Here is a 27,715-nt window from a genome sequence, read left to right as displayed (position 1 = left end):
CCCCCCCCCGCGCCCCGCCCTCCCTCTTTTGCAGGGACGCATGCGCGCGCGGGGAGGCGGCCGCCATGTTGGCTGGGCGCGCGGCGCGCTGAGGTAAAGCCCGTTAAAGCCGGCGGGGGCGGGGAGAGCTGGGGCAGTTAGTGCGGAGATACTCTGACCCGCCGTGCTTTTGATAGTTACCATCTAATCCGTTGCTTTAAAGGTATTTAACGAATAAGACGCACCGACTTGGAGGCTCTTTTGCGGTAGGACCAGCCCGCACACACCTGACCGGAGGCCCCGGCGCAGCGCCGGTGCAGACCGCGGCTGTGACTGGAGGGGTCGGTGCGGCACCGGAGCCCCGAGGGGCCCTGGGGCCCGGCAAGCCGGTCGGGGCCCGAGCGAGCTGCCCCGGGTGACCCTGCTTTAGGCACAGGGCTCGGGCGGGACGGCTCCTGTGGTGCCGTGAAGCCGCAGCTGCTCTGACTTGTGAAAGTTTCTTAGAGAGTGACAGATACTGTCTAGCGGGATCGGTTTTTTCCTCAACACTCATCCAAAAGCTGTAGATTATTTCTTTCGGATTTATACTATGGGGTTTGGTTAGGGAGAACTAGAATATTTTTTTAAGGTGATAGTCTCTACCCAATTCTAGAATTATTTCCCAGTTTCTCCCATAGGATATTGTAGTATTGTCCTACTGTTACATTTTTTTCTATTTGTATGCAATTCATCTGGGAACAGCTGTTATGGTGACCAAACCCAGTATGGTTAAAAGGGCACATCTGGGTTGAAGCACCAAAAATTACCTCTGCTAAAGACTTCTGCTCAGTAGTCACAATGCCTGTGATTTTAATTATAAATCTTCTTTAATTTCAACCCTCAAAAAACTATCCTAGTCTTCAAAGTTTACCCTGTGAAGTCCCACACATCCTGAAACCCACTTGGATGACTGCTGTATCATGTTCTTGTGCCATGGTCCCTGCACCTCATGCATGTAAAAGCCACACCCTTTCTCATTCTCTGCAGTCTTCAAATACACAAGGTAACTAACTGAGAAGCAGAAAAAGAAGCTGCAGCATTAACAGCCAAGGAGCGTGTGGCATCTCATAGACCTATGCTTACAGAAACCCTGCTGAATGTACGTTCTTAGCTGCAGCCTACGGCTACAGCACCCCCATTTCACCCAGCCTGATGCAGCCCTTGTGCTGCCCCTCGCATGACCCAGACATGTGCCCTGAGTTTCAGGATAAAGGAGGGGACTGCATAATTGCAGGCAGATCCCTTGAATCCAGCATACAAACCTCATGAGGCTCAAACCCCAAATGGCAATCTCTCCCTTTATTTTTAAGCTCATGAAACCTCATCATGTGAAAAGCTTGAGATTGGGTAATGTTACATAATAAAATGGACAGTACACAATGGTATGACATCAAAAAAGAAAAATCAAAATGTTTAAATATTTTATGCTTTCACATTTGTCTCTTTTTCATTGAAATTTTTAATACCTTACAAGTTTAAACATCTCCCTCATAAATTATTTTGTGATCTTGATGTACGCACAGTTCAGCTGTCACTCAGAGGCTCTTACTTGACAGTTCAAAGATGTTATTACAGTCAGTTGTGGGAAAAAAAATATCTTATGCTGACAACTGGTATTTTCAAGACATTTGAAATGGGGAAAAATTTATTCTTTAGTCTCAAAGTTGGCACAATCCATTTATCAGGTCTTGTGTTGTGGCAAAAATTATGGGTATTTTATTTCTGATGTATTACAGTACAATGTATAAATAGTTTAGTGAAAAGTAGCTATCAGAATCCAAATACAGTGTTTCGCTATAATTGAAAAATCAGCATATTCTTCATAAATGCAAGTGAGCTGCTATCTTTTATTCCTCCCTCTCAAAAACAACTAATCGGAGCGGTGAAATGATTTAGGACAGAAATTCAACTAGGTTGTTTTAAAAGAAGAAGTTTTTCCACTTGACACTATATAAGGTTAAAATACAAATCTTCAAAATACCCTTAATTCAATAAAAAAGAAAAAATTAACAAGTTAAAAAAACCTCCTCTTTAATTTTCTTACACATTTAAGTGGAGCATCAGTTAGAATCTACGGAGAAAATAGGTAAGACAGGACTCCCACAATATAGAGTTCAAATGGCCATTCTTGAAAGAAACTTGCAGTCTTTTCCTGCTTCCTATTGGCAATGATGAAATAAGTGTAATTCCAAAGCAACACCGCTCTTTTTGCCACCTATTTTGTACTTTTTGAATGGCCTAAAATTTTACATGTTTCAGTACACGATAGTTTCTGCATTGCATTGGTCTAACTGCTGTTACTCTGGTATTACAAAACGCAGCTCATTCATTGTAGGTGAAATTAATCACAGTGCACCGAGACTGCCAAATCCTTAAAAGCATTTGGTTTAGCTTTACTCTGTGATTACCACCAGTTCAAACCAGTAATACACAGTTAAAGATTTAAAAGAAAGTAAATGAAAACAAACACAGCTGAATTAGAGTATTAGCTACTTCTGAGATATCTTTGAGATCTCATAGACAACATTTGATGTTTAGGAACCCAGAAGACAGCAAACAGTACTTTTGTTTAAAAGGGTAGGAAGGGTACACTCTGGAGTTACAGACCAGTCAGAATTCTGAGAAGAATACTGGAACAAGTTATTCACACCTAAAAGGCAGCATAAGAGAGAGGGTATAAAGGAGAAGTAATAGATAAAACCTTTGATATCTAAAACTGCCTAAATATTTTAGTGGAATAAGGCTTTAAATATCACATGATGTTCTCATAAGCAATGAAATAGACTAGATTAAGCTACCTCAGGGGATACACACTGATGATACTTGGAAGTTTTCTACTCTGTGTTGTTACCTACAGCTCACTGTCAAATGAAACACAAGCGGCTTTCTACCAGGGATAATCCCAGGACTGGTGCTGCTCAGTATTTTCATTAATTATCTGGATGATGGAATAGAGAATACGTTTTTAATCTGTAGAGGATCCAAAGCAGAACAGATTTGCAAGTATTTTGGAGGGCAAAATCAGAATCCAAAACTACCTTCAGAATGCAGATAAAGGTCTGAAATAAGTAGAATACAATTTCAGTAAGACCAGCTGGAAAGTTGCAATTTTCTGGAAATAATCACCTGCATAAATACAAGTTTGGAAATTGATAGCCAAAGAGCAATTGTGTAGTTGGACTTTACAGCTGTTCACAAAATGAACATGTCAACAATGCTGTGCTATTGCAAAAAAAAAAAAAAAAACAGACAAAAGTGCATTATGTAGGACTTGCAAAGTAATATTCTCCACTAGAATATCTACTCCAGCAGCAGACATCATGAAGCAAATGTGAGTCAAAATGGAACAAGTACAGAGGGCAGCACTGTAGATTTAGAAATCACGGTCTACGAGAAAAGGCAGAGAATCTAAGCTTGTTTCACCTAGGGATGAGAACACTGAAGGGACAACATGGTTGCTGCAGAAATCATCTATTCTCAATGCCTGTGGGAATAGAAGTAGTAATGGATTCAAAGAGCAGCAAGGAAGGGGTTTTTTTGTTTTTTAAGACATGAGGGAAGCTCTGATAATCCAAGAAATTTATATAATGACACAGACGGCCTAGGAAGGTTATGGAATCTCCATCATACAATGGTGGAAAAAAAACAATTATATGGAAATCTATTAGGACCGATTCAGTTGGAACCGAGCCTACCTCAGGTAAGGGGTAAGCTACCTGACTTTCTCAAGTCCCTTCTCACAGGCATCTAGTGTTTGGCTCCTAGCATCTGTCTCCTCCAGGACTAAATCGCAGGCTTGGGACCTGACAGAACATCATGAATATTGTGACAGATTCTTGTACTTTTGACCAGAACAAAGCACAGTGCTCCAAAGTATCTACTCAAAATTGTATCTTGCTGTTTGAGTCATTAGTATGGTAAAGATAAAACCTTCTCTTGTTTGCTACTACTGCCATAGCAATCAGAGAAAATCAGTTCTAGTAGAGTGTGTGTTCCTGTGTGATTACATTTTATGCTGTCAAATTATATGATTCATAGTATTATATAGTCCTTCCTTCATCATGGTTTGAGCCATCCAGAGTTACATGAAAGGAAGAACTCAGAGTTCCCTCACACACACACCTCTATCCTCATATTTCAAACAACAAATCTTAATGTTCTGGCTTCTCAGATGCAACCAGCTTCTTGTGTAGTTTTATAAAATAGATAAGGCTTACTTAACTATTACTCTACACAGAATGTAAAATTCATTTTCCCCTCTAAAAATTAGTCTTCTACAACTTTGTTTTTTATTATTCCCATCAAGTGGCACAAAAGGTCAATTAAAATACGTGGTATATATGGCCAGGTGTTCTCTTGAAGCAGTACAGCTCAATGACAAAAATAAATATTTTTGAAATGCCAGGTATTTTTTGAAGCCTTTGAAGACATAAGAATAGAGGACTTTTCACAAGCTGAATGACTAAAGAGATGCTTATAGTAAAAAATACTTTGGAAATGAGGAGAGTAATTATAATAGTCTAATAAATAACTTAAAAGTTTCATTAAGTGTCAATTCTGGCCTGTTTTTAAACCTTAATTGTCCACAGTTTTGCAAAGGTCTTTATACAATGCTGCTCACTCTACAAATTGTATGCCTTGGAAAAAAGTCCAAAAAGTAAATCACAATATTACTTTGTTGACAAATGATTTTGTAAAAAGAACAGCTTACACCAGAAGGATCAAAGTCAAAGCCTTTATTAAGTGTTCCTTCTTTAAACAGACTGCATTTAATCCCCCTTTCGCATTTGTGATTTCTAAGGCTATTTAAATACTTTGTTTTACAGGGATTTTCAGTCTTCAGAACCGTCACAAGCAGCAAGTTAGCAGTACACAGAAACAATACGCTTTAACTTTCACCGAGTTCTACTCCTGCTTCACAGGGTCTGTGGAAAAGACTGACAGTAGTTCCAGTACTGGAGTTTTTGCACAGACCCTGAGAAGGAGATAGGTTTCACCAGAGTTTAAGCCTGATGCGCTCTAGCAACATCTCACGATTGGCCACAATTTACCAGTATGATCGGTGTAACTATTTCTTGTGCATTATCTGTTTCAAAAAGGGACCAAATTTTCAATTTTCAGCTAATGTGGGTCTAATTAAGGCTATTCTGGTATATTTGATATTAAAATACTCTCTGGGAGTCCTTTTCATGAAATCCCATCAGAATTAACATTTTCAAAAATGAAAACATTTAAAATTGGTGTTTGAGTTGCAATGCTGATGCAGCGGTTGGTTCAGTGTTTTCTTGTCTTCTGGAGCTTTATTATCACGTCAGTATAGTGTCATCTATCTGTTCATCAGAGTCAGCCTGGCTAGCCAGCTTCTTCAGAGATCTCCGGCAGCTTTCACTGAGAAGCTCCAAACTGGCAGCATCTAGAATCCTGGAAACGGACTGTGGAAGGAAGTTAACACCAGTTACCAAGTTCCTTATGATATACCATTCAAAACAGAACAATTTCAATGCCTTTTAAAGTATATTTAACTGCAAACTTGCAAACATACCAAAATCTTTCATCTAGTTTTATGATTTCAGATATAAGAACTACACAAAAGTATAGCTAGGACTTAGAAAAGAGGTCTGGATATTGACCTACAAAGGAGTATTCCATCCATCCTAAAATACTCTAGCACCACTAATACTGCAACAAGATTATACAGGTGACAAAAGCAATGCTAGCAGCCCTAGCTGAGGTGAACAACTGCACAGTAAGAACTTAGGCATTTTGAAAGCAGGGCTACTATATTAAATATGGAGAGTATGTTAAATACTTTCATTCTGGTAATACTGCACTGTAAAGTTATGCAGTATCAGATCACTTACATATTTCTTCAAGAAAGCTTAGTATGAGACTACTGATGAAGGTTTAAATGCAAACAGGAATACCCCCCTCTGTTTCATAAGCACCCCCAGCACATTCTGAGGCAGTAGGCTCCAGGCACGCTGTCCAGAACAACCACAGACAGAGCAACGTGACACAGCCTTCTACTGGTGGTTATACTTTCTTCTGACTCATACCTGGAGCACTTCTTCGCCCTCTCTCATCTTCAGAAGATTAACAATGGCTTGATCGCTGTAGGCTCTTACACTGGTGTTTTTATCCTTTGTATTGTCCAGAAGTGCTTTCAGGATTGGTTTAATTGTCTGAGGATCCAGTGAGGGAAGATGGTTTTTATTTGCCCACCAGATCATCTTTTCTGCAACTAACTTTATGTCACTGGATGAGTTCTGGAGACACTGCAGGACACAAAGATGGTCTTAAATTCAGATATAGCAAGGACAGGTACTTAAAGCAGTAGTTCATCTTTTCTCTAATTTAAGTGTGTTAAACTAAAACAAGAAGAGTAAGCAGTTAGCAACTTGCAAATGTACAAGAGACAAACAATCAACAAGTTCAAGTAAACTTCTGAATAACAGTAAGAGGATCACACCTTGAAAACAAGATACTTTTTAAAATGAAAACTTCTGAAAATGTGGTTGTTGACAGGGTCACATGCTTTCCTTTCAACCATCTCAGGAAGTGACAATGACCACTAATGCAGCAAAAGCTGGTAGTGTCAGCACTCCTGTAAAATACACTCAATTCATCCACAATGGCCAAGTCAATCTCTGATGTGTAAGGGGCATTTCTACAATGTATTTTATTTTAAATTAAAAAACGTACAGCTTCATTATTTTTGATTTAAGCTCAATACACTTAAAACAAATCAAACCTAACATCTAAATGTCACTCTGCATTTATACTGCGATAAAGGTATTGGTTCGTGTGCCATTTACAATTATTTTATATCCTAACAACATTATACAAATTAAAACATGAATATAAGATTTCAAACAAAAAGTCTGCTTTGAAGAACGATGGCCTGCATCATGTCAATTTGCATGTTTGATAGATTTTATGGAAAGAAAATAAACCAGAACAACAGAAAGGAAAAGGCATTTTTCAGTAGATTATTTAAATACATGTGAATTGAAAAAAAGTGTGAACTTCAATACTCTCTTTTCTCCCAGTCTTTAGAAACTACTCCCTTCCAGAAACATGGAAGTCAAAAGTACTGCAGCAAAACCAGGGAAAGTAAGAGTTACTATTTGATGTGATTGTAACAAAAACCCTTCCACCTTTAGCACTCTAAAGAAACAAACTGACAAAGAATTCCCCCCTCCTTTTCTCTACATCTCTGCCAGGTCTTTGTTGCAGCAAAGAAAAAATGAATTCATAAGGAACAAAACTGAGGTCTATCACAGAAAGATCAAAGGTCAAATTTTCGTTCTGCAGCAAGGATAGTGATATCATGTTCACAGCTGCAAAGCAGGTTGGTAAAGTTATTCTGTCTGTACTTTGCCATGAAAAAAATTTAAAGTCTAGATTTCCAAGCCGCAAGGGATTTAGAGCTTCCCAAAAGATGTTCAAGGTTTCAGTTTTCATGCTGAAATATGATATAGGAATTTTGTAGAGAAAGTCACCCATGAGTTGACTTGAACAAAGGTTATATTACACTGGTTAAGATCAAAGGAGAACAATTGCAGGTAGCATAAAAAGTCCTACCTTAATAAAGAGGTTGGAAAGTTTTGGGGGAAGGTTCCCTCCTTCCCCTTCCATGTGGTATTTCATAAGAAAGCCCATCCCTCTGATGCCACTAACTGCAATTGGAATCTGTAGCATAAAGACAAAAATTAATTTTATTAAAGCAGAGTTCAGCAGTCTTTTGATTAAACCCATGGTCACATGGACTGGTGAACTTTGCAGAAGGCTGAACAGATCTTTCAAACAACTGTAGCATGCAATGCAGAAAAACTTAATGTTACTGGGTAACATGATGAAAAAACAATACTGTGGCTGTCAGCCACACAGAATGAGGCAGCAGGACCCACATAGCCCTAAAGTTCCATCCACTACACCAAATTATTCATTGGTATGAATAGCAATTCAAAGATTTAAAAACCTTCCTCCTAAAATGAAAAATTTGCATGTCTTATAAATCCGGCCTGTAACTGAGCACTTCTAATAGGACAATAGAAGTGTAATTTGCTTCCAGTGAAAGCTACTCCACAATTTAAATAATCTTCATCTCCACAGAGACCAGAACTCAGAGAAGAATCAGGACAGGCATGCAATTTGCCTATAAAATTGCATCTATCATGGGACAATGTTCAGATTGTGCTTGGAGATTTTTGTTCTGTTTTGTTTGGTAACACAGCAAACCTGCACACCTTTAAAAACTACTCCCAACAAGCTCTTGCAACAGAACTCATCAGCTCTCATGTAGCACTTACTCTGTCCGCAGTGGCATTACTGAGGATCATCTCCTGAACGCTGTTGTAGTATTTGGGGGAACACAGCCTGCTGGGAGCTACATTTACAGCCACTGAGAGAGCCAGGCTTCGTCCATGTCTCACCATCCAGTCAATTCCAGAGACATCAGCTGCAAAAGGAGAACAACAACTGTGAGGCTCCCCTATCTGTTCCACCTGATCTAAGAAAGCTTTTGTCAGTTTGTCAATTCACTCCTATAAAATGAAATAATAAGCAGCATCTAAAGCAATGCCTTGCTTCTTCCACTCCTCCCAAAGAAAAGCCATACAAACAGTGCTTAAATGCGACACCTCTACCAGACAGGAACACCTTCTGGGCACATACGGAAATCTGACGCAAACAAGTGACTTTGTACTGTTCAGCCCAGATATTTCTGATGGTGTCAGTCACATGTAATAAAGACCTACATCACTTAGTGCATGAAGGAGCCTGCCATCAGAATTGCACAAGATTTGACTCTGTAATAAAATTGTAGAAGTCATCTGTAATTTGAAAACAGCTAACAAATTCCCTTTTTAATTTCAGAGGAGAGTGCCACAGCACTACTAACTGCTACAAGTTCCTACAAAATTCATGCTTTTGTCTAACTTAGAGGCAAATGAGTCAATACTCCAAAAGCCTCTGAACCCATCAGATGTGATCTGTGACAAGATTAAGCCAATCTAAGATCACAATGTCATCAAGAAAGTTGGACCTGCTCTTCCATTCACCCCGCCTGAACATCCTGTTGTCTCCAATCTTCTGTGTCAACTCTAGCAATCTACAGTAGAGACTCATGTTTAAGATAAAAGGGGAGGAACCTAACTAACTATACACAAAGTTTTCCTGAACCAATAGCTGAAAAGATATTTTCTTTCATTTTTCCGTTTCCATTCCATTCATAATAAACAGCTTCACCYACCCAGTAAGTGTTGGTGGAGAACAGTACTGAGCTCCTCTTCTGACAGAAACGCGCACAGTTCTGCTAAGCAACCAGCTGAGGCCATGCGGGTGGCATCCTAGCAAGGAAAGGAAAGATGAGTAAGACTGGTTGAACTCAATACATGTGAGTGATATGCAGCAAGAGCAGCAAGTGACAGAAGACAATATGAAATGACAAGAAGRAAATAAATAGCAGCAGACATCCTTTCACTCCTATTGCCTATGGATTTCTGTCAGAACTTAAAGCCAAACCCACAGTCAATAAAAGCCAGCAGAGACTGAAGGACAGAGCTTACATAAATTCTGATGCATTACATGGAAAAGTCATAAAGATGAAAGTGAGTATTTTGAGATATGTAAAGTTCTGATTCATAATCCAGAAAATAAGTGTTACTTCTAGCCATCTCCAGATGAGCTTGTACCTGTGATAAGCTCATCCTCCTTTTACCTCAAAACTTTGTTGTTTTTTTTTAAAACTTTGTTTTGCCTATGCAACTATCCCACCACTGTACCTTTCCACCCTGAAACTTGCAATGCAATCAGAATTCTTCAAATTTTCTATTTCCAGCATGCCAACAGTTGCATGTCTATGTTGCATAAATAAAAACATAAGGAACAAATTATTAGATGGTTAATTTTGATCTCACATATGCTATCTGCCATACACAGAAGATCCTACATTAAAGCTGGAGAATTTCTTGTTCATTGGCAAAAAATCTGCCATTAGTTGAAAAACTTCTCACACTTAGATGATTAACCCCACCTGAGAACCTGCAAATACACGTATGTGCATATGGCGAAGGTATTGCAGGTTTTCTCCAAGATAAAAAGCAAATCGCTACTTTAGAGCTGCCTCAAACGTGTTGGTGAAGAACTGCAGGTCAAACCCACATACACAGTTGCTAAGGAAACATTAATTTTGCAGATTTTTCAGAGTTACAAGTGATTGGCTACAGATCCAATTCTTGCACCTGGCTCTCAGCTAACACACTGCAAGGCTCCAAGGAGATCGATTTTACAGACTGAATTCAGTTTAGTGAGTAAAGCCCAGTTACATGTTTCTTTATATAAGTTTCTCTCTATTGCCTGATTAGTAACTCCCCCAGAAGTTATTTTAGAAAGTAATTTTGTTAGAAAGTTCAGATTTTAAATTTAAAAAGAGGGAGACTCTACAGCAGGAATCCCTTGCAGCTGTCTGAAGCAATACCTCATCATGTCCCAGCATCCCTAGAAGCACCGTGCTGATATTCTTCCTAATTGCAGCATCTACTTTTGCACCAGCTCCTCGTGTTACAAACCGCAGAGCTTGCAGCATTGTGTCCCTAGAAATGATCAGAACGTACAGTCAGAGATTGTCTCTCCCCTCACCCCAACGAGGAAATTGAGCTCTGTATACTTATAACAGTTTCCTACACAACAGTTACATTAATATGCCTTAAAGTTTAGGAGAACCTCTCTGCACGGATAAACACTCCGTGATAGAGGATATTTCCACATTTGTTTACTTGCATCTGTTTCTTAAAAAAAGTATTTTCTGACCATTCAGAAACAAAAGATTTTCTCCATCAGAAAGTTAATTTCTCAGGGATCATTTAAGATGCAAGAATAGCTGTATTACTTCACATCAGGCTGACAATTGATAGAACCTTGTATCTGAAAGTGGATTGCAGTGGATTACTGGGGGACAGAAGAGGGAAGAACTGTGCAGATATCAAACAATATATCCCCTGTATGTCTCAGCTTAGCTTTTGACCTTTTTTTTTTTTTTTAAACAACCCTTGATTAACTGTCAGCTGCTTTCACTAATAAGTAAATCTTACTCTCAGAATTAAGGGGAAAAACAAAAACAAAAATCAAAGTCTACACAAATAGCTAAAATAGTTTTGTTTATAACTGTTTGACTTCGGAGCATTATACAGCTCTGGCTCTTCTTCTGCTTTCAAGTAGTTTCTCACCGTATTTAAAAGATTCACTTGTCCTAGCCCTTTCTTTCATCCTTAATAAGCAGCAAGGTCTGGGATATCACCTACAACTTACCTGATGGCAGAGTCATCACTGGAACGAATTCCATTCAACAGCTCAGTAAAGAGAGGATCCACTTTTACATGGATGACAATAAGTTTACCGAGAGCATCAGCAGCTTTAAGGCGAACAGCACGGTGTGAGTCTTGCAGAGCTTTAGTGAAGGTTGTTTGCAACTGAGGAAGAAACGGTTTCAGGGCAATCTCAACCTATACCAAAGATGAAAGAAGGGAAAGTGATGTACTCAAGTCTGAAAGCAAAGCCTGAAAACAGCAAGATTTTTGGACTGGTTTATCATTTCACAAAAACAGTGGACATGAGAGAAATTAATTTCATGGTAGCTTTTAATTATCTGAAAGTGGAATCAGCATTTAGCAATACTTCTAAGAAGTCCAGGTCAAATGTTGGGGGCTTTTTTTTGGTAGGCCAGAAGCTGCTGGAAGAATGCAAACCAGTTAAAGTGCCGTTCCTACATACCAGATCCACACCACCAGACTGTATTTAAATGAACAGTAACAGATAATTTTGAAGGTTACCATGGAAAATGTTTACTAACCACAGTCAATTACTTTGAATCTTACCTTGGCTAACAGAAGGCTTAATGTTTCAAGCAGAGCCACCTTGACGTTCCAGCTGAACCGATCTCCCAAGATCCTAATAAGTGGTCCAGTAATGCTCACCACAGATGGTTTAAGGGCTTCAGCAGAAGTCAGCTTAATAACTAGTCCTAAGGCCTTTGCTGCTTCCTCCTTCTGCTCTGGATTACCAGTTAAAACACCTTCCCTCAGTACCAGGAGTATAGAAGTCACTCCCTGTCATGAGAATTAGATAAGAAAACTTAGAAGCAAAGATGGGAAAAAATACATATCTTATTTTTGCTCCTCTTATACACCAGATGCACAAATTTGGAGAGTTTCCCCTCAATTTCCTATTGACCTTCAGTTGCCTGCTTCCCCATTTACAAAGCTACTTTTATTCAGTTTTATTTCATGCAGCTATGCCTTACTAAGCCAGTTGCTATGAGAAAAGTGCTAGCTGCTGAGGGAATTTTTAAACCAGAGAAATTTGGCACAGAATTCCAACACTACTCCTCCACAAAAAACAGCCAGAGACCATGACTTACATGCATAGCGGAATTGTCAAAGATCTTGTTACAAAAGAAATCTGTAGGGCAATATAAGAGCAGCAGTAACTTACAGAAAGTTTCTCCAACATACAGGAGGTTTGGAATACCCCAATAGTCAGCATTTCTAGTAGCTGTAAAGTCATATGAACCAGTTCCCTGAAAAGGTGGGACATTATAGCTGTGATGCATCCACCTTTGCATCACATGCTCATTCTGATCCTTTACCTTCTTAGGTATACAGAATCCTGGCACATGCTCGCCCTTGGCCTCATTCCCTACAACTCGGATGTCCTTGTGTAGGTCCTCAATGAGAGCAAGCTGGTTCCCGGCATCTAATTTCTGCAGGAGAGAGAGATAAGGCAGGCAAAGATGAACTAACATCACAAACAGCTATTCTTGGAGAATTCTTCTCAGGTTTGTCAAGAGAAGACACCCATTTCCTGCATCTTCCAAAGATCTGTCCATTCACTCAAGCTGCTGCAGTCAAACAAACTCATCTTACACCTCTCAAATCTTTGCAGCAATCATGTAGTTTCCAATCAAAACAGAAGGTTCACTTTAAGCAGTATTTTTTCAGCTATCCCCACTTCCTCCTTGCCAGCTATTATCGCTGTAACCTTTTCAAGCTGCCTCTCACCTTGGTGATGGAATTGAGCGCATCCCAGCTTTCATTCAGAACTACAGGATTGGTATCATTAAATAGTCGTATCAAGCCTGAAACCAAGTTCTTGAGATGACCAGTATAGTCAGCTTTCGTCTTGGAGCAGTAGATATTCAGCATGACAGCTGCTGCCTGTCTCATTCCCAGCTCAGAGCTGCGGGTAGCTTCTAACAAATCTTCAGTTATAATTCTTTGTCCAACATCATCTTCCACAGACAGGATTACAGACTGGCAGTTTGCCATCTCCTAAAGAGTCCAAATTAACTTTATGTTAACTCTCAAACGGAACAAAAATAGATTTAGCTCCTGGTTTCCCTATGTTATCCAGAGTGTTATCTTTTAGAAAAATTCTACAACATAACCCCCTTGCTAATCTTTTCTCATGGAATAGCTGGTCACATCACCATTAAAAGCTAGATTCCAAATCAAATTCATGTTCGTAACTTACTGAATGACAAATATAAGTTAAAAAAAAAAAAAGAAAGAAAGAAAAAGAGCAAGAGAGAGAATGGATCATCATTCCTGGAGCAGATTTATGTACATGACCAGCTCTCAAAATTTAGCAAGTGATCAAACTTTGCTCAAGTAATTTTTGCACTGGTAGCTCTCCAGCTGCAGAAGGACTGCCCATACCTTCCATAAAATGAGACCAGCTCAGTCTCCCACATCTTACTGCAGACTCAGCCCTCAGACACTGTGGGTCTTATCAAACAAGATTTCTTTTTTATTTAGGTATTTTCGTGCTGTGCATCACAATACTAATTATAAATATGGGCTGCAGATATGTTAGAGATCTCTGGGCAGATTTTGGGCAGGCTTTGGGCTAGAAGGCTAAAAGCTGAGCTAATGGGCATCTACAGCAGATAGACAATAAGACTCTTATCACTAACATCCCTAATTCACCAAGTTGAGCAGATGTCTATAAGCAATCACAGCTCCAGGTTCTTACATAGCGCTCTGGACTCCAGATACCAGATGTTTCTGAGAGCAGTAGAGAAGGAGGACTACATGCAAAAAAGATTTTTTTCTCCCTTTAGACCTTTAATCTCTCAGTCTTCTACACAAAGAATAAATACAAAGTTAACTAGACACTCTGGCAGTTCTCCAGGAATTGAAATATACTGAGAATTGTATGATGTTGCAGGCCAAAGATTTTTGTATGAATATGAATAGACTTGGAAAGCATACATTCTTGAATTCACAGTATGCCATCAGCCAAAAAGACAGCCTAAAGAAGATAAGGGACTGAATTAAAACATGCAATCTGTGAAGCTAGAGAATGCAGATTTTGTGCTGAGAAGTAAACCTGAAGCACTATCTTCAAGCAACCTGTCATAAAAGAGAGCTGAGCTGTGCTACTTGCCAGTTGCTCTTCACTGGTCCCCAGCTTCTCTTTCAGTGCAGACATCATAGCAGGTAGGATGACACTCAAGTGCCGTGTCAGAGCATCCCCTGCCACTGATGAGAGGAAAGCTAGCACACGGGTGTTTACAGGAGGAGTAGTCAGCTGAAAAAACAAGCAAACACACAAGCAGAAAGATTTTTCAGAAGGAATCTCAGGTCACCTACAAAATGAAAAACTCCTAAGAATGAACACATCACAACCCAAATGACAGTGTTTCTAGCATAAAGTCAGAAGAAAATTTCAAAATATGCTCTTCTTTTTTGGCATATCAGTCCAAACAACACAGGTAGCAAACAGAGAGGAAAAAGCACCACTCTGAAGTTTTAGGTTTGTTTCCAGTTGTACCTTTGGCACCAAATAAGGCAGCACCACGCGGCTCTTGACAGCCATAACTTGTTTAAGACCATCCACAGCAAAGTCAGATGTCTCTTCATTATCCTACAAGAAGAGGGAGAAAGTAGTAAACCTGCCTGAACACTCATTTGTGACACACCAAATAAAACACTGTTTCAAGTGACAATTTACTGCATAAGTGTTGGTTATGTGATCATGCAAGTCCTTCTATCTAAAAATGCTCTCATACTATAGAGCAAAACCTAAACCAAGCTCTTCTACCACATCAGAAAGATTTTCCATATCAGGCATCATGACCCAGCAGCTTCCGCAGGTGACGATGGCAATTCTCTAGCAGAGCTAGATGTAGCAATTCTTAGTTCAATGCTTTAGCCACAAGACCTTCCCTGCTGGTAGCCAGGATGACGCTATGGAGGAGATAAAACAGAGCTGCCACTGCCCTGAAGTTCTGTCACTACAAGCCTGCTTCTCCTTTAAGTCAATATTTCAAAACCTGTCCCACATCGTCATTAATCAAGTTGTTGACTAATGTTTGAGTAATGCTTACCAGCTGCTTCAACAAAAATGGCAGGATGTCTTCAAGAGCCTGATGTCCAATTGTTGAGTGCAACTGTTCAAAAGTTTTAGCCGCAGCCTCCCTGACTTCTTCCAGAGGGTCACACAGTGCTTTTCTCACTGTAGGAACTAAAGACTCAGAGAAAAACAGTACCTAAAAAGGTAGAGATAAAATTACAGAATATCTGAAGGACAAGAGTTAAAGCATACATGCATCTCAGTAAAACAGCTAAAAACTCAGAATTTGCATGACTGAAACTAAGTTGCTGTTGGCTTGAAATATATTGCTGGAGGAAAAAAAGGATTAATCAGTGCAAAGATTTGTAGTGCTCTGAAGTCACCTAGAGTACATTTTCAATTATTACATTAGAAGACATTTTCAATTATTGTATCTCATAATTTCAAGTCAGATTGTGCAACGATTTAAAGTTACCAACAGATACAAATGCATATGCTTATCTGAACAGCAACTCAACCCTTGAATTCAGTTCACAAAAGTAGTCCAGTACTGTGACTGTACTTTTCTCAACTGCAACACTGGCACCCATAACATAAAAGGCTACAAAACTGCAGATTTCACCTTTCAGATTCCACTTACCGCATCCCTGCTGGTGGATTTCATTATTTCACTCAAACCAATGCAGACTCCTTGCCTCTCATCACTCTTGTCTGACCTCAGTCCCTCTTCCAGGATAGGAATAATTTCTGGAAGGATCTTCTCTCCCAACTTTCGGACAAGGTCTCCTAGCGTCCGTGCTGCAACCTGTCCCCAAAAATTCATTAATTAACTATTCTCCTATTTCATGAAATTTAAGAAGGTAAGCTTTGAGCAAATGTTATATTTTGACCATAAACTACTGTTCACTGTATAGACAGAGTAGTGGAAAGGGAAAGACTACTATAATACATAAGCACAGAAAAATAGTTGTACTTTCATCACAGTTGCCTTGAGCAAAAAGAGGACTTGGATGTAGTCACGCTCAGAGCAGTTAAATTAATGATAGCTTTGGAGTGGTTTATAAAAAGAACTATGCTGTGTTCTTCAGGAATTAGTTAAGAAGGTCACCTGCAGCAACAGGAAGGCATTACTCAATTTCTCACCGTCCGCTTATCTGCACAAGTACTGGCCAAGAATCTCAGCAGAAGCCCAAAGAGGGTTGGCAAAATTTCACGCAGTGTGCGAGGAGTGTTTGAGACTACAATCTTCCAGACATGTAAGGAGGCTTGACGCACTACCAGTTGGGTGTCAGAGCGGCCCATGTACAGCCCTGCCAGCACCCCATTCCGCCTCTCCACACCAAGAGCATTAATAATAGCCTGAAAAGAAAAAGCACAACATTTTATTACCTACTCCTGAAATTTATATAAAAAAAAACCCAACATGTTTAATCAATAGGTGTCTCCAGCAGGTTTTCCATGCTGATTTTAAAAAAAAGGTATAACAGACAAGAACAGCTTTACCTTGTTTGACTGGGCTGTTCCAAAGTTGTCATCCTCGGAGGCAGTTTCTGTAGTCATTTTTCCAGTGACTCCTGAGATATGGAATAAAAGATCTCCAAGAAGCTGAACTGAGCTAAACCTGGCAAGAGGAGCAAGTCGAGCGTTACAAAATAAGGAGGGTAATCAGGCAGTACCTGTCCAAATATGGCAGTACCTCAAATGCAGATGGGAGGAAAATGCCAGGCAAGGAGCTAGGTCAGCATCGAAATGCTACATAGGCTGGTATGTAAGATCATTCTGCCTACAGGACTGAGAAGCAGCATACTAAAATAAATAAATAAATAAAAATAATAATGGAGGGAAGGAATGAATTCCAAACCAGAAGGGGGGATGAGAGAGTTCCCATATCAAAGCAGTGTATCAAGGAATAGCCTAGACTCTAAAAAGGAAGACGACAGTCTCTATGGTAAGCATTCACCCACTGCCAGTATCTATCTATCTCAACCCAAAGGCATGGGATAAATGCACTCATCAGCACTCAACTGACAAAAACCTTTTAGTACAACTAATTCTTGAGCAATCGCTATGAGCTGTGAGCGCTCCACTGCACATCTCCATACACAGGAGAACATTAACTTACTCAGCATTTTGAAAAATGAGAAACAGTAAGTGAGGGCTATATACTGCCACATCAACTGCCTTGCAAGTGCTTTTTAGAATCACTACCAGAATGAGAATCTAGCAGGAATGCTCTGCAGGTACTGGGAAACCTGATCCACAGCTGGCAGGGCTGCTCAGGCTCAGCGCTATACAGCATCATATTGAACCAACAAGCACAAAGAGGCATTCTCTTTTGCTTCACAGGTGCATTTGCTTGAGGAGCAACACAGAGTCTAAATCCCTCTAGTTTTTCAACCATGAAAGAGAAATGTCTATGGATTACAGGCTTATCCCTTACCTTATCCTCCACAAGTCATCAAACAGGCCCTGCTCAAGTTGCGGCAGAAGCAGCGCAATGGCAGTCTCAGCATACATGCTTATGATTCTCTGGCCAGCACGCAGGGCAGTGTCCCGCACAAACTCATTCTCATCTGCCAGTGCCTGAACAGAGAGAGAAAAGTGTCTGTGAAAGCTGTTTTTTTTCCAAGCACAATGTACAAGACCAGCAGGAAGATAATGAAATGATGTTTTCTCTCTAGCCATTAAGAGTAATGGATCTATAGAGCTGTAAATGCACAAAGCTGATTTCAAGAAATTACCAGTGACCACAAACAAAAGAGAGCAACAAGTACTTTGGAAGAATAAAACATTTATAATTCTAGTTCTTTTTTTACATAATATCTGCATAGCATTTGCATTGTAAGTACATATTATTTACATAATATTTTATCCAGCAATGCTGGACAACTCTCTGCAGATCTCACAGTTATTGGAAATAGTGCTTAATATACTCTAGAGGCTTCTTTTTCTTCTTTAATGAGTAAAACTCTTCAGGCCTCTGCTACATACCTTAAGGATACAGGGGATGATGGGACCAACATAGGGAGTGAACTTGTCTCCAAAGGTAATGGGCAGGTAATTGAACATCATGATATAACCATCCCGTACATGTGGAGCAATATCCACTTTGCTGGCAGTAGCTACAATCTCTGGCATAAGTTTCTCCAGCTTTTCTACCCCTAAACCAGCCATGACTTCAGCCAGACCTGGGGAGAAAAAGAAAAAAAAACAAAAACAAAAAAAACAAAACACAGGTAAGAGAGAAACACAAGAAACAACAGGATAATCTGATTTAATAGGAGAAAGTCGGGGCTCAGTATTCAGAGACATCCTCACCCTGAGCAGCACCAGATCGATCCACTGAGCTCTGCTCATATGTCAGTGTCTCCATCAGCCATGGCAACAAGTCCTCAAAGCATGATTCTCCCATGCCCTTCACCATGGCTCCCAGGGCCTTTGCAGACACCGTACGCACCTAAAAGGCAAGAGAAACCAATTTGCAAAATATCCAGTCAAAGTTATTAAGACAGAGACGCATTAGCCTGATCACAGATCTGCAGAAGATCAGGACAGAGTCTAACTTACTGCACTGAAAGACAAACTGCATTTGTACAAACAGACTTACTTCAGGCACAGGATCCAACAGAGATGCTTTCAGTCCAGGAGTGACACTAGGCAGGTAAGGAGCCAAATCCTGAAACAAAGAGCCCAGTGAGTAAGAATTGGATTCCAAATGGAAAAGAAACCAAAGTCATCTTCATGTAAAGGGCATTTAGCTCTTTATTCTTAACAATCATCATTAACAACCTGAGAGCTTACCCAGCTGCTTTCACAATCCTGCAAATAAGGACATTGAATTGTTCTGTTAAGTGTAGAAAACCCAGAGCCAGATCTGTGCAGATCATTCAAAACTTTTTGATGCTAATCCGTAACTTAGCACTTTGTGTCTAAGGAAAATCCAACACTCCTGACCTTTACACAAGGTTTAAACGTAGAGGTTATCAGCACAAAAATTAAACATAGATCTTTAGATTACAGTGAGGTTCTACACATACTTTTCAGACAAACCCTGGATCCATTTGTAAGCAACTGATTCGTGTTTTGCTGGTAGTGGTTTGGCTTGTTTGTTTGTTAAGGCATTTCTCATATGGTAAAAATGACAAGCCCTTTTGTGGGGGGATAAGTCTGGTAATAACTAGGTGAGCAAAGTACACAGCTGACAGTCTAAAACACCTGAGAATTTTCACCGTCTTTATGGCCATTATCTGTTAATTTTACATACATTATGTTATAGAAGCTGCCTGGATTCTAATAGCATCTATCTTAACAGCAAAATCCCAGAAGCAAATAAATTATCCCTAGAGCTTGCTGCGTTAGCTTCATCACAGTAAATACAGCATACAGTTAGAGAGCTCTTTTAGCACTGCACCTTCTGATCAGTCAGGGAGTACATGTTCCCAATGATCTGGGCAGCCATTTTCCTGGTGTCCGTGGAACGATCTTGAAAAGCCCTCTGAACAATTGGCATGATAAGTGCTAACGATGGAGCATCAATGAAATGGACAAATTTGGTATCCAGCAGGGTCTGCAGACACTTTTGGGTCTTCCGGGAGGGGTCAGTGAGGGCATCCAACAGAACTGGAGCAATTGCTGCACATTTTTTAAAAGGAGAGAAAAGACTTTATTTGTACGTAAAAATGTATGTCAGCGTGAGCTGGTATTCTCTCATGAGATGTTTTAGATCCTAAATCAAGAAGTAGCTCAGGAACAGAGAAAATTCTATTGACGTTGGCTGATAAAATGGAAAAGTACATAAAAAAAAGCCTTGAAGCAGATAGCTGTTGTTGAGCTTTCATGTTATACATGTCTAGAAGTAGTTTCACTAGAAGTTTAGATTTAACCCTAGACAAAGTGAACATAAACCTTGTTATTATAAACCATGGTCATGTCAGGACCGCTCTTGGGCATTAGATATAGACAGTTCTTACCAAGGATTTCTGGATTCCTGATGACAGACCCAATCTGCCTGAGAGCTTGTTGACCTGCTTTCTGCACCTTCACATGAGAATCCGTGAGCACTTCAGTAAGTTTTGGCACAATATTAGGCAAACAAGAAGAGAGCTGTTTGGGGGCACAGTATGCCATAGCTCCCAGCAGTTCCACTGACCCTGTGCATGAAGTACACAAAAAGAAACAAAAAATATAGAACACCACACAGCATTAAAAAGAGATATAAAAAGATGACCACATTCACCTCAAATCCAAATACACATGTGGTCTGACCAGTCAGAGAACACAGAGTGGCTGAAATGCGTTAAGCCACTCTATGCTGTGTTAAGCCACTAAAAACAATTATTTTTAATACCATGAAAAAGAAGGGGAAGAAAAGGAAACCTCCACTTTCCGGACTACTCCTAGCTAGATGAGGGGTAAAAAGCATCCCTTGAATTTGCTGGGGAAAAAAAAAGTTGCTTAAATGTGTCAGTAATCACATTTGTATCTCAAATGCTGTAAATTCCACAGTCCCCTTATGAGACAAACTATCACAGCCATCTGCTAGGATGAAGGAATAAGCACAGAAAGTGACAGTGTAAGGAGCTGTGAGCACTCCACAATTGTGCCAGTCCATACCAGCTTTGGTTCTCCAAGATTCTTCTTCTAGTGCTGCAAGAAGTGACGGCAAAACCAGCTTCACTCCATGAGTACTCAAGTTGCTCATCACTGCTTTCGCACAGTCATCTGCAGCCTCGAAGGGGAAAGAGACAACATTTACAAGCTGCATCACAAAGCATGTTTTTTCATTCCTCATTCAAAGACTCAACAGGAACAAAGCTTTCACGTAAAACAGCATCCAAGTCCAATGATACAGCTAGCCAAGTAGCTACCAGTTATCAGCCAATGAAATAAGATACTTTCTGTTACTAAGATGATCGATTTCTATCAGGATGTTCAATGTCCAATGATTGTCCAATGGGATGGGTCACCTTCTCAGTTTGTGTAGTTAAAAACAGTATTCACATCTATTTCATTTCTGTTTTCTCCCAACACTCTATGGTCTCAGAAATTTGAGGCCTCTTACCTCTCGCACATACTGGTTTCCATCTCCAAAACAAAGCAGCAAGTGGGGCAGCACATGAACCACATAGGGCTCAAAGAGCTTCCCAAGCATGTTGCAAAGCATCTCAAAGGCAAACAGAGCCCCTAAAGAAACATAAAGCATAGTTAGAGGGAAATACAACTTCATTTAATGGGGATGGAAAGAGAAGATATAATCTGCCAATTATCTGTAGAGTTTCCCAAAAGCACTCAAATTTTACAGCTGAAAATCTCTTGCTTTCTTGCACTCATGAGCAGTGCTGTGGTGGGGGTTTCTGATCTTAGAAAGGACAAGAGGCCCCGTAGCATTAAAAACATTCAACAGTCCTCTGAGTCCTAGCTTAGGTTTATAAAAACAAGGACAGAAAGCATCTAACAGCAAAAGAAAAAAAAAAAAAAAAAAAAAACCAATGAGGTTCTGAAAGCCCCTCTGGACCAGTTGGGCTGAAATACATAGCATCTCACAAGAAGCAGGAGCCCTCTTAGCAACACCTGCCTACGAAGATAGGAGAGAGGGGAGCAAACACATCATCTAGGACGAGAAATCCCTCTTCCAACACAATGCTAATGGAACAGTTTTACCTACAGGCACTACAATTATCAATGGTTTCAAGACAGACAGTTCCCATTTCCCTCTCTATAAACAGTAGTAAAAGAAATATAGAGAAACCAAACACAGTGGTTCAAGTATCAGTCGATCTGACCACAACGGTAGAATATGTAAGAGAAATTTGAAGTATTTGGAGGGAAGAGCTCTTGCCCCTCACCCTCTCGCCGACGGAAGTTCTTCTTGTCCTGGATAGCATCAGTCAAAGTGGTCATCATCTCCTGCTGTTTGAGAGACAGGATGCCGAGGCCTTTCACCAGGCCTGCCAGCCCATACGCGGCACCTTTGCGCTCAGCATACTTATCAGATTCTAAAAGCAGCTGCATTAGCTTCTGAATCATCCCTCCTGCATCCTCCTTAATTGCAGGCACCAATGGTGGTAAACAGCTTGCCACCGACTCTTGAACCTGTGAAACAATCCACCAGCTATCAGACCACAAAATATTAATTACCAATAAAACTTTCCCCTGGACTGCACCACAATGGCTCTAGTGACAGAAAGCTGGCATTTTCCATCTCTCCCAACATCCCTAAAAGTATCACAGCATTAACCTGCCTCTGCATGGAACACAAAGACTCCTCTAAGAAGGGACTCACCTGCTGAGATGGTGTGGACAAGGCTGCTATCAGTTTGCCAACAATTGGTTTCACTTTAGGGTCACTCTTGTCCAAATGTTTTGCCAGTGAACCCATGAGAATGACCACGCTCTGTCTGACAGCATCATAACTGGCATCATTAGGAGCATTTTTCAGGAATTCTTCGAACACTGGCAAGAGAGAGTTAACACTGTCCTGAAAAACAAAACCACAGAACTTGCCACTAGAGTCCACTCAGAATGAGATTTGCTATGCTCAGTGGACTTGTTTGTTCTTCTCTGAGCCAACAAACTGAACAATCAAACTGTATTTACAGTTCATTTAATATGTCACATCACATAAAACCTTGCACTATTCCCACAGGCAACAAATGCTTCCTGCTAGAGAAAAGTTAGCTCTTAAAAATGAGATCCCAAAAACTTGCCAGCACAATGTTTTGCCAGAAGCAATTCAAAGCTACCAGGCAAGAGTGCTAGTTTTAACATCAGCATCTGCTCCTTTGCTTGCTCCATTTGCAAAGGGGGAGCAGAAAGGTGGAGCAAAACTTCATACTATTCTAAGAAACAAAAGGAAAAATATGAAAATGTATGAAAATATTCCAATTTTCATCATCTATAAGGAGAGGTCACAAGGGCAGTTGCAAGATACATAGGAGAGTGAAAATGAAACAGAAACACTGAGGTTAAGAGGAATACAAAGGGCTTTCCAGAAGAGGGGACTAGCACACACAGGGAAACCAGAAGCTGAGCAGTCTACACCCCCATATCTCACACACTGCTAGAGAAGGACTAGCAGTGAGGAATAAGATGGTCCTCAATTCTCTGAAGGACTTCAGTTGGTTTGCAGTTTATTTAAGCCAACGATCAGCAAGTTTTCCTGTTTTGCTTCCCCAGAAGCCTGAAAGGGAAGTCTCACCTCCCCAGGATTAAAATCCATAGCCTGATTTTACTTTATTACTCTAATTTTATCCCATTTTAACTCCAGTTAATTCAGGGCTATTTCTTTTTTACAGGAATGAGAGGGAAGAATCACACTCTTAGTCCACACTAACAGAATGACCTAAACATGAAGAAATCCCTGCTACATGAAAGTTTTCAGCTGTTACAAGTAACAGCAACCTCTAAGAAAAAAAAAAAAAAACCTAACAGGGCTCCAATACAATATCTATATTTTCATTAGAGCTGCATCCACTGCTAGAGAGAGAAGCATTCAGACTTACCTTGCCATGAGTGTTGAGTGTTGAAAGAGCTGCATCTAACATGCACTTCCTGACTTCAGGATTGCGATCATTCAGGGCATCTGGCACAAAGAACTGGAAGAGGGGCTTCACCTGGGAACTGTCCAGATGCTGTGAGAGCTTGTTGAGGGCCAAAGCTATGCCACATCTGTAAAAATGGTGAGCTGAGCTTAATGACTTCTGACAGCATTTGCTTGAGGTCACAGTCACATCTCCTATCAGAAATACATTCCAGAAACTGATAGAGAACCACTGTGGAACCAAAGGGCTTCAGAGTGTCAAAGCAACATGCATTTTGCTACACAACCCTGCGCTGCAGGTTCCCAAAAGGACAACAATCCTTCAGCCATGCAATGGCTTTTATCATGATTAAGCATTAGATACTCAGGCCAACACAAAGGCAGACACCAGGATCACTTCATCTACCACTGAAATACGGCAGCTGTACAACAGGGCACATCAGCACTAAAGAACAGATTAGTTTAAGGCAGGCAGCAAATAAGATTTCTCCAATTAAACCTCTATAGAGCATATAAGCAGACAAAAAGTAATTATCCAAACTGGAATTTGTCCAGTTCATTAAGATTGGCACTGATGCTCTTGAAACTATCAATTGCACATACAGAGGAGGGAATCCAATGCGATACGACAGAACCAGACAATCTGATAAGACTGTGCTATTATCAGAAGGACAGAGATGATATCACCCAATATTTTGATGGAACTGAAAGCATTCCAGTTTTGTCCACCCAGGCTGCTTGAGAGGCACAAATATTCTTTACCAGAAGAAACCATGGAACCAGGAGTCAATACAACTGCATGTATTTTTTTCCTTGAACACCCCCTTATTTCTCCACCACCTGAACTTTTGAATAAAAATCTGGAACATCTCATTTGGATGCACAGGAAGTGATAAGATCAATCTCAAGATGACTATACCTTGCTTCCCACTGGTCAGGTGGTGATTCAGATATCACTCGTCCCAGAGCATCCAAAACTGGAGGTGGCCTCTGCAAAGAGGAAAATTTCATCAGAATGCTTTTTCCAAGGACACACACAAAGAGAATACTGTCAGCCATACCAGCAATGCCATTTTTTAAATACTGAACAGATGTATGATACCTCTAGCAGAAGAACACAGTAAAAAGCAAGCAGAGAGCTAATTTAGGACCTAAGCTAAGGCTTAGGATCTAAACTAAAGGCTTAGACTTCAGCCTCTGTTCTGACAGTCTTCTTGTATCACGTAACGCATATCTCAACAATCTGGGCTTCAGTTTTCTACCTGCAAAATGGTGGCATTACTGACTGGAAGCTTGAGGACTAATATATTAAAGTTTATGATAAGCTTATACACAGCCACAGTGGGCTTCATGCATATCCTCAAGACAGATGAAAGGAAAAAATGATCAATAAAAGATATAAAACACAGCACAAGTTTGTGATTGCAACCACTTCGGACAAGAGTACTTACATACAGCTTCTCCTGATAAATCTCTGTCAGTTTACTCATGACCTCTGCTGCTTGATTCCGATACTGAGCTACAGCTCTGGAAAGAGCTTCAGCACCTGCTTGTCGCACTGCTTCTTCATGGTAGATGACATCTTTGATCAGTAGGGAACAGAGATCAGGCTGCAGCTCCAGACCCATGGACTCCCACAACCTGCAGGTGACGGATCACCCATCAGCTAGAGAAGCCACTGCTACATGCAATATCAGGCTGACCTAAAGCTGCCCTTCATCAGTGGGAAGCAAAGCCCCTGCCCATGGAGCTCCACAGGGCAAGCAGAAGAGAGGTCCCCTTACAATCTACTCAGCCGGGAAGAACTCTCACCTCTCTGCCAGCTTCTGAATCTCATCTTCCACATCAAACTTCACTACCCAAAGGCGACGCAAGAGATTCAGTCCATTCTTTTCATCGCTGTCTGGGGTTGGTAGAACCATCTGTAGCTCCATCAGTCCCTGGAATGATTGACAGGAGAATCAATGCAAGTATCTTGTTTTCAGTAAAAGATGCTTTAAAACACTTCAAACCTTTGCCAAGTCAAGCTCTTAATGGCTATAAGTGTCAAAGCTCATGTTTGCTTGTGAAGAACACTACCAGAGTGGTCATCAAGGCCTTCCTGTTGCTAATAGCAGAGATGGCAAAACTCAATACTGCTCCATACACAGGTTGCAGAGAGGCAACTAGGCACTAAGTTGTGCTCTAGTGACTATAGTCTTTCTGGATCTGTCATCTTTGAGACTACATCTTTTCTGCCCTTGTTTTTCTCTCTACGCACATCGGCACTATTTTAAGTCAAATCACCTTTCCTCAAACCTAGCTCCTAACCTACAACTAAGTACCTGATCTCTCCTGTCATGTGCTGTCAGTCTCTCCCAGCTTTTTTCATTGGAACAAAAGGAAGGTATCGCCAGTATCAATGACCTTCTCACTTGTCAAAGGCTAAGTCATTGCTCCCAAGCACAGAGAAACCAGAGCTCTTCAGGAGAGTTAAGCTGAAGTTTGCCTTATGACAAAGAAAAAAACACCTTTTTTTCCCCTCCTTTTTCACATTCTCAGAAGTGACTAAGCCTGAAGCTTTCCAAAACTTACACAAAGTCTTCAAAAAACTCTGGACCCAATTGAGACGCAGCAATTTTTTGGACACATTCTATCTTTGAGACTAAGCTCTATGCAATTGTAAATAGAAGGTGTTAAGTTGTCTCAATTATACGAGTTTTAACAACACAGAGGTGTGGATAGACCCAGAGCACTCCTTTGTGTAAGATAAATCTAGCACAAATCCTTTAATGATAAAGGTCTGACCACTTGGAGCATTATTGTTCAGTAGCTACTGCTTCCTTCTGCAGACACATTGCCCAAAGAGTAGCATCACAGCTGAAGTAGTCTCTCCACCAGTGTTGGAGCAGATTCACCTCTCAAAGAATTAAGGAATTCAGCGAGATCCTGAATGATTCCCACCTACCCTGAGAGCTGCATCTCGAACATTCATGCACGGAGATTGCAGGGCCTGAAGTAACACATCAATCTCTTCCTGTTCTGCATAGGCACAGCCATCCTCCCCACTGCTGCTGGTGCACAGGGTCGTCAGCGCATTGGAAGCCAAAACCTGAAATGCAGTGGGGAAGTATTAGAGATTCTACTGCTGACTTCTGCTTCTTTGCACTTGATCAAAGTAAGTGCAAGGTGGGCATCGGGCACTATTACAAGAGAAGAAATTCTGACAGAACAGTGACATGGGTTCACGCTGAAAACAAGAACCGACGAGTTCAGTTCAACCCTCCACCTTTTTGTTATTATTGACTTTTCTGTCATCCCATCCCTCAGGACAAACTTTGCTGCAGGTCACTCAAGGAAGCTACTACTAAATTCTTTTTGATAGAATAAGGCTTTAGAGAAGGAAAATAATGTCGCCTGTGGAAAACTAAAGAATACCTTTGGTGCAATAAAACCCACAGGAAAAAAGATAACATGCATTTTATCCCAAGAAAAGTATCATAAACCTAGTAGACAACTGATAATATATCAGTCACCAGCCTCACAGACTTAAACCAGATAGGTGCATTTCCCTAGGTTAGAAAATGATAAAATGTAGGCAGAATTGTGACTGTGTTATGAAGCTGAGGACTCACCTGTAACCGTGGAGAACCCATTCCAATCACCCTGGTCAGCAGAAGCAGCATGTCCCTCCGGGGCAGCAACTCTGGGCCATTCTGAAGGGGGTGGGGGGGGCAAAAAGTGTCAATTTGTTGATAAGCAGCACCAGTTTTGTGCTGTATATGGCCCAAAGGAACCAGCCAAGACATCTTGGGAAACATGTCA

General features: G+C 40.6%; 1 protein-coding gene and 1 long non-coding RNA gene across 3 annotated transcripts in view; one reads left to right on the top strand and one right to left on the bottom strand.

Moving 5' to 3' along the window:
• Positions 1–60: 60 nt before the first annotated feature.
• Positions 61–4,587, top strand: LOC112970555. The gene is made up of 2 exons (XR_003255063.1): positions 61–93; positions 203–4,587. It is a non-coding gene; the product is annotated as an uncharacterized LOC112970555 (long non-coding RNA).
• A 152-nt stretch (positions 4,588–4,739) lies between these two features.
• Positions 4,740–27,715, bottom strand: part of GCN1 (GCN1, eIF2 alpha kinase activator homolog) — a 42,682-nt gene continuing 19,706 nt past the window's right edge. Inside the window, exons 27-58 of one of the 2 annotated variants that reach the window (XM_026075054.1) lie at positions 27,526–27,606; positions 26,859–27,002; positions 25,724–25,851; positions 25,363–25,552; positions 24,831–24,901; positions 23,874–24,039; positions 22,655–22,849; positions 22,218–22,464; positions 21,434–21,555; positions 20,986–21,100; positions 20,343–20,522; positions 19,784–20,004; positions 18,980–19,048; positions 18,691–18,829; positions 18,364–18,560; positions 17,813–17,955; positions 16,876–16,993; positions 16,516–16,731; positions 16,013–16,177; positions 15,407–15,568; positions 14,851–14,943; positions 14,464–14,607; positions 13,077–13,346; positions 12,665–12,778; positions 11,895–12,125; positions 11,329–11,522; positions 10,499–10,613; positions 9,272–9,368; positions 8,331–8,479; positions 7,603–7,710; positions 6,075–6,293; positions 4,740–5,450 (exon numbers count right to left, since the gene is read on the bottom strand). In XM_026075054.1, the coding sequence (XP_025930839.1) occupies positions 5,325–5,450; positions 6,075–6,293; positions 7,603–7,710; positions 8,331–8,479; positions 9,272–9,368; positions 10,499–10,613; positions 11,329–11,522; positions 11,895–12,125; positions 12,665–12,778; positions 13,077–13,346; positions 14,464–14,607; positions 14,851–14,943; positions 15,407–15,568; positions 16,013–16,177; positions 16,516–16,731; positions 16,876–16,993; positions 17,813–17,955; positions 18,364–18,560; positions 18,691–18,829; positions 18,980–19,048; positions 19,784–20,004; positions 20,343–20,522; positions 20,986–21,100; positions 21,434–21,555; positions 22,218–22,464; positions 22,655–22,849; positions 23,874–24,039; positions 24,831–24,901; positions 25,363–25,552; positions 25,724–25,851; positions 26,859–27,002; positions 27,526–27,606 (4,929 nt within the window). In that variant the 3' untranslated portion in view covers positions 4,740–5,324. The remainder of the gene's footprint in view (positions 5,451–6,074; positions 6,294–7,602; positions 7,711–8,330; positions 8,480–9,271; positions 9,369–10,498; positions 10,614–11,328; positions 11,523–11,894; positions 12,126–12,664; positions 12,779–13,076; positions 13,347–14,463; positions 14,608–14,850; positions 14,944–15,406; positions 15,569–16,012; positions 16,178–16,515; positions 16,732–16,875; positions 16,994–17,812; positions 17,956–18,363; positions 18,561–18,690; positions 18,830–18,979; positions 19,049–19,783; positions 20,005–20,342; positions 20,523–20,985; positions 21,101–21,433; positions 21,556–22,217; positions 22,465–22,654; positions 22,850–23,873; positions 24,040–24,830; positions 24,902–25,362; positions 25,553–25,723; positions 25,852–26,858; positions 27,003–27,525; positions 27,607–27,715) is intronic. The other variant, XM_026075055.1, reaches the window with a different exon arrangement.

Source organism: Apteryx rowi, unplaced genomic scaffold (genome assembly GCF_003343035.1).
Source record: "Apteryx rowi isolate R43461 unplaced genomic scaffold, aptRow1 scaffold_40, whole genome shotgun sequence".
NCBI lineage: Eukaryota > Metazoa > Chordata > Aves > Apterygiformes > Apterygidae > Apteryx > Apteryx rowi.
Note: the sequence above shows the minus strand (reverse complement) of the source record. Positions and strands in the feature narration are given on the sequence as shown.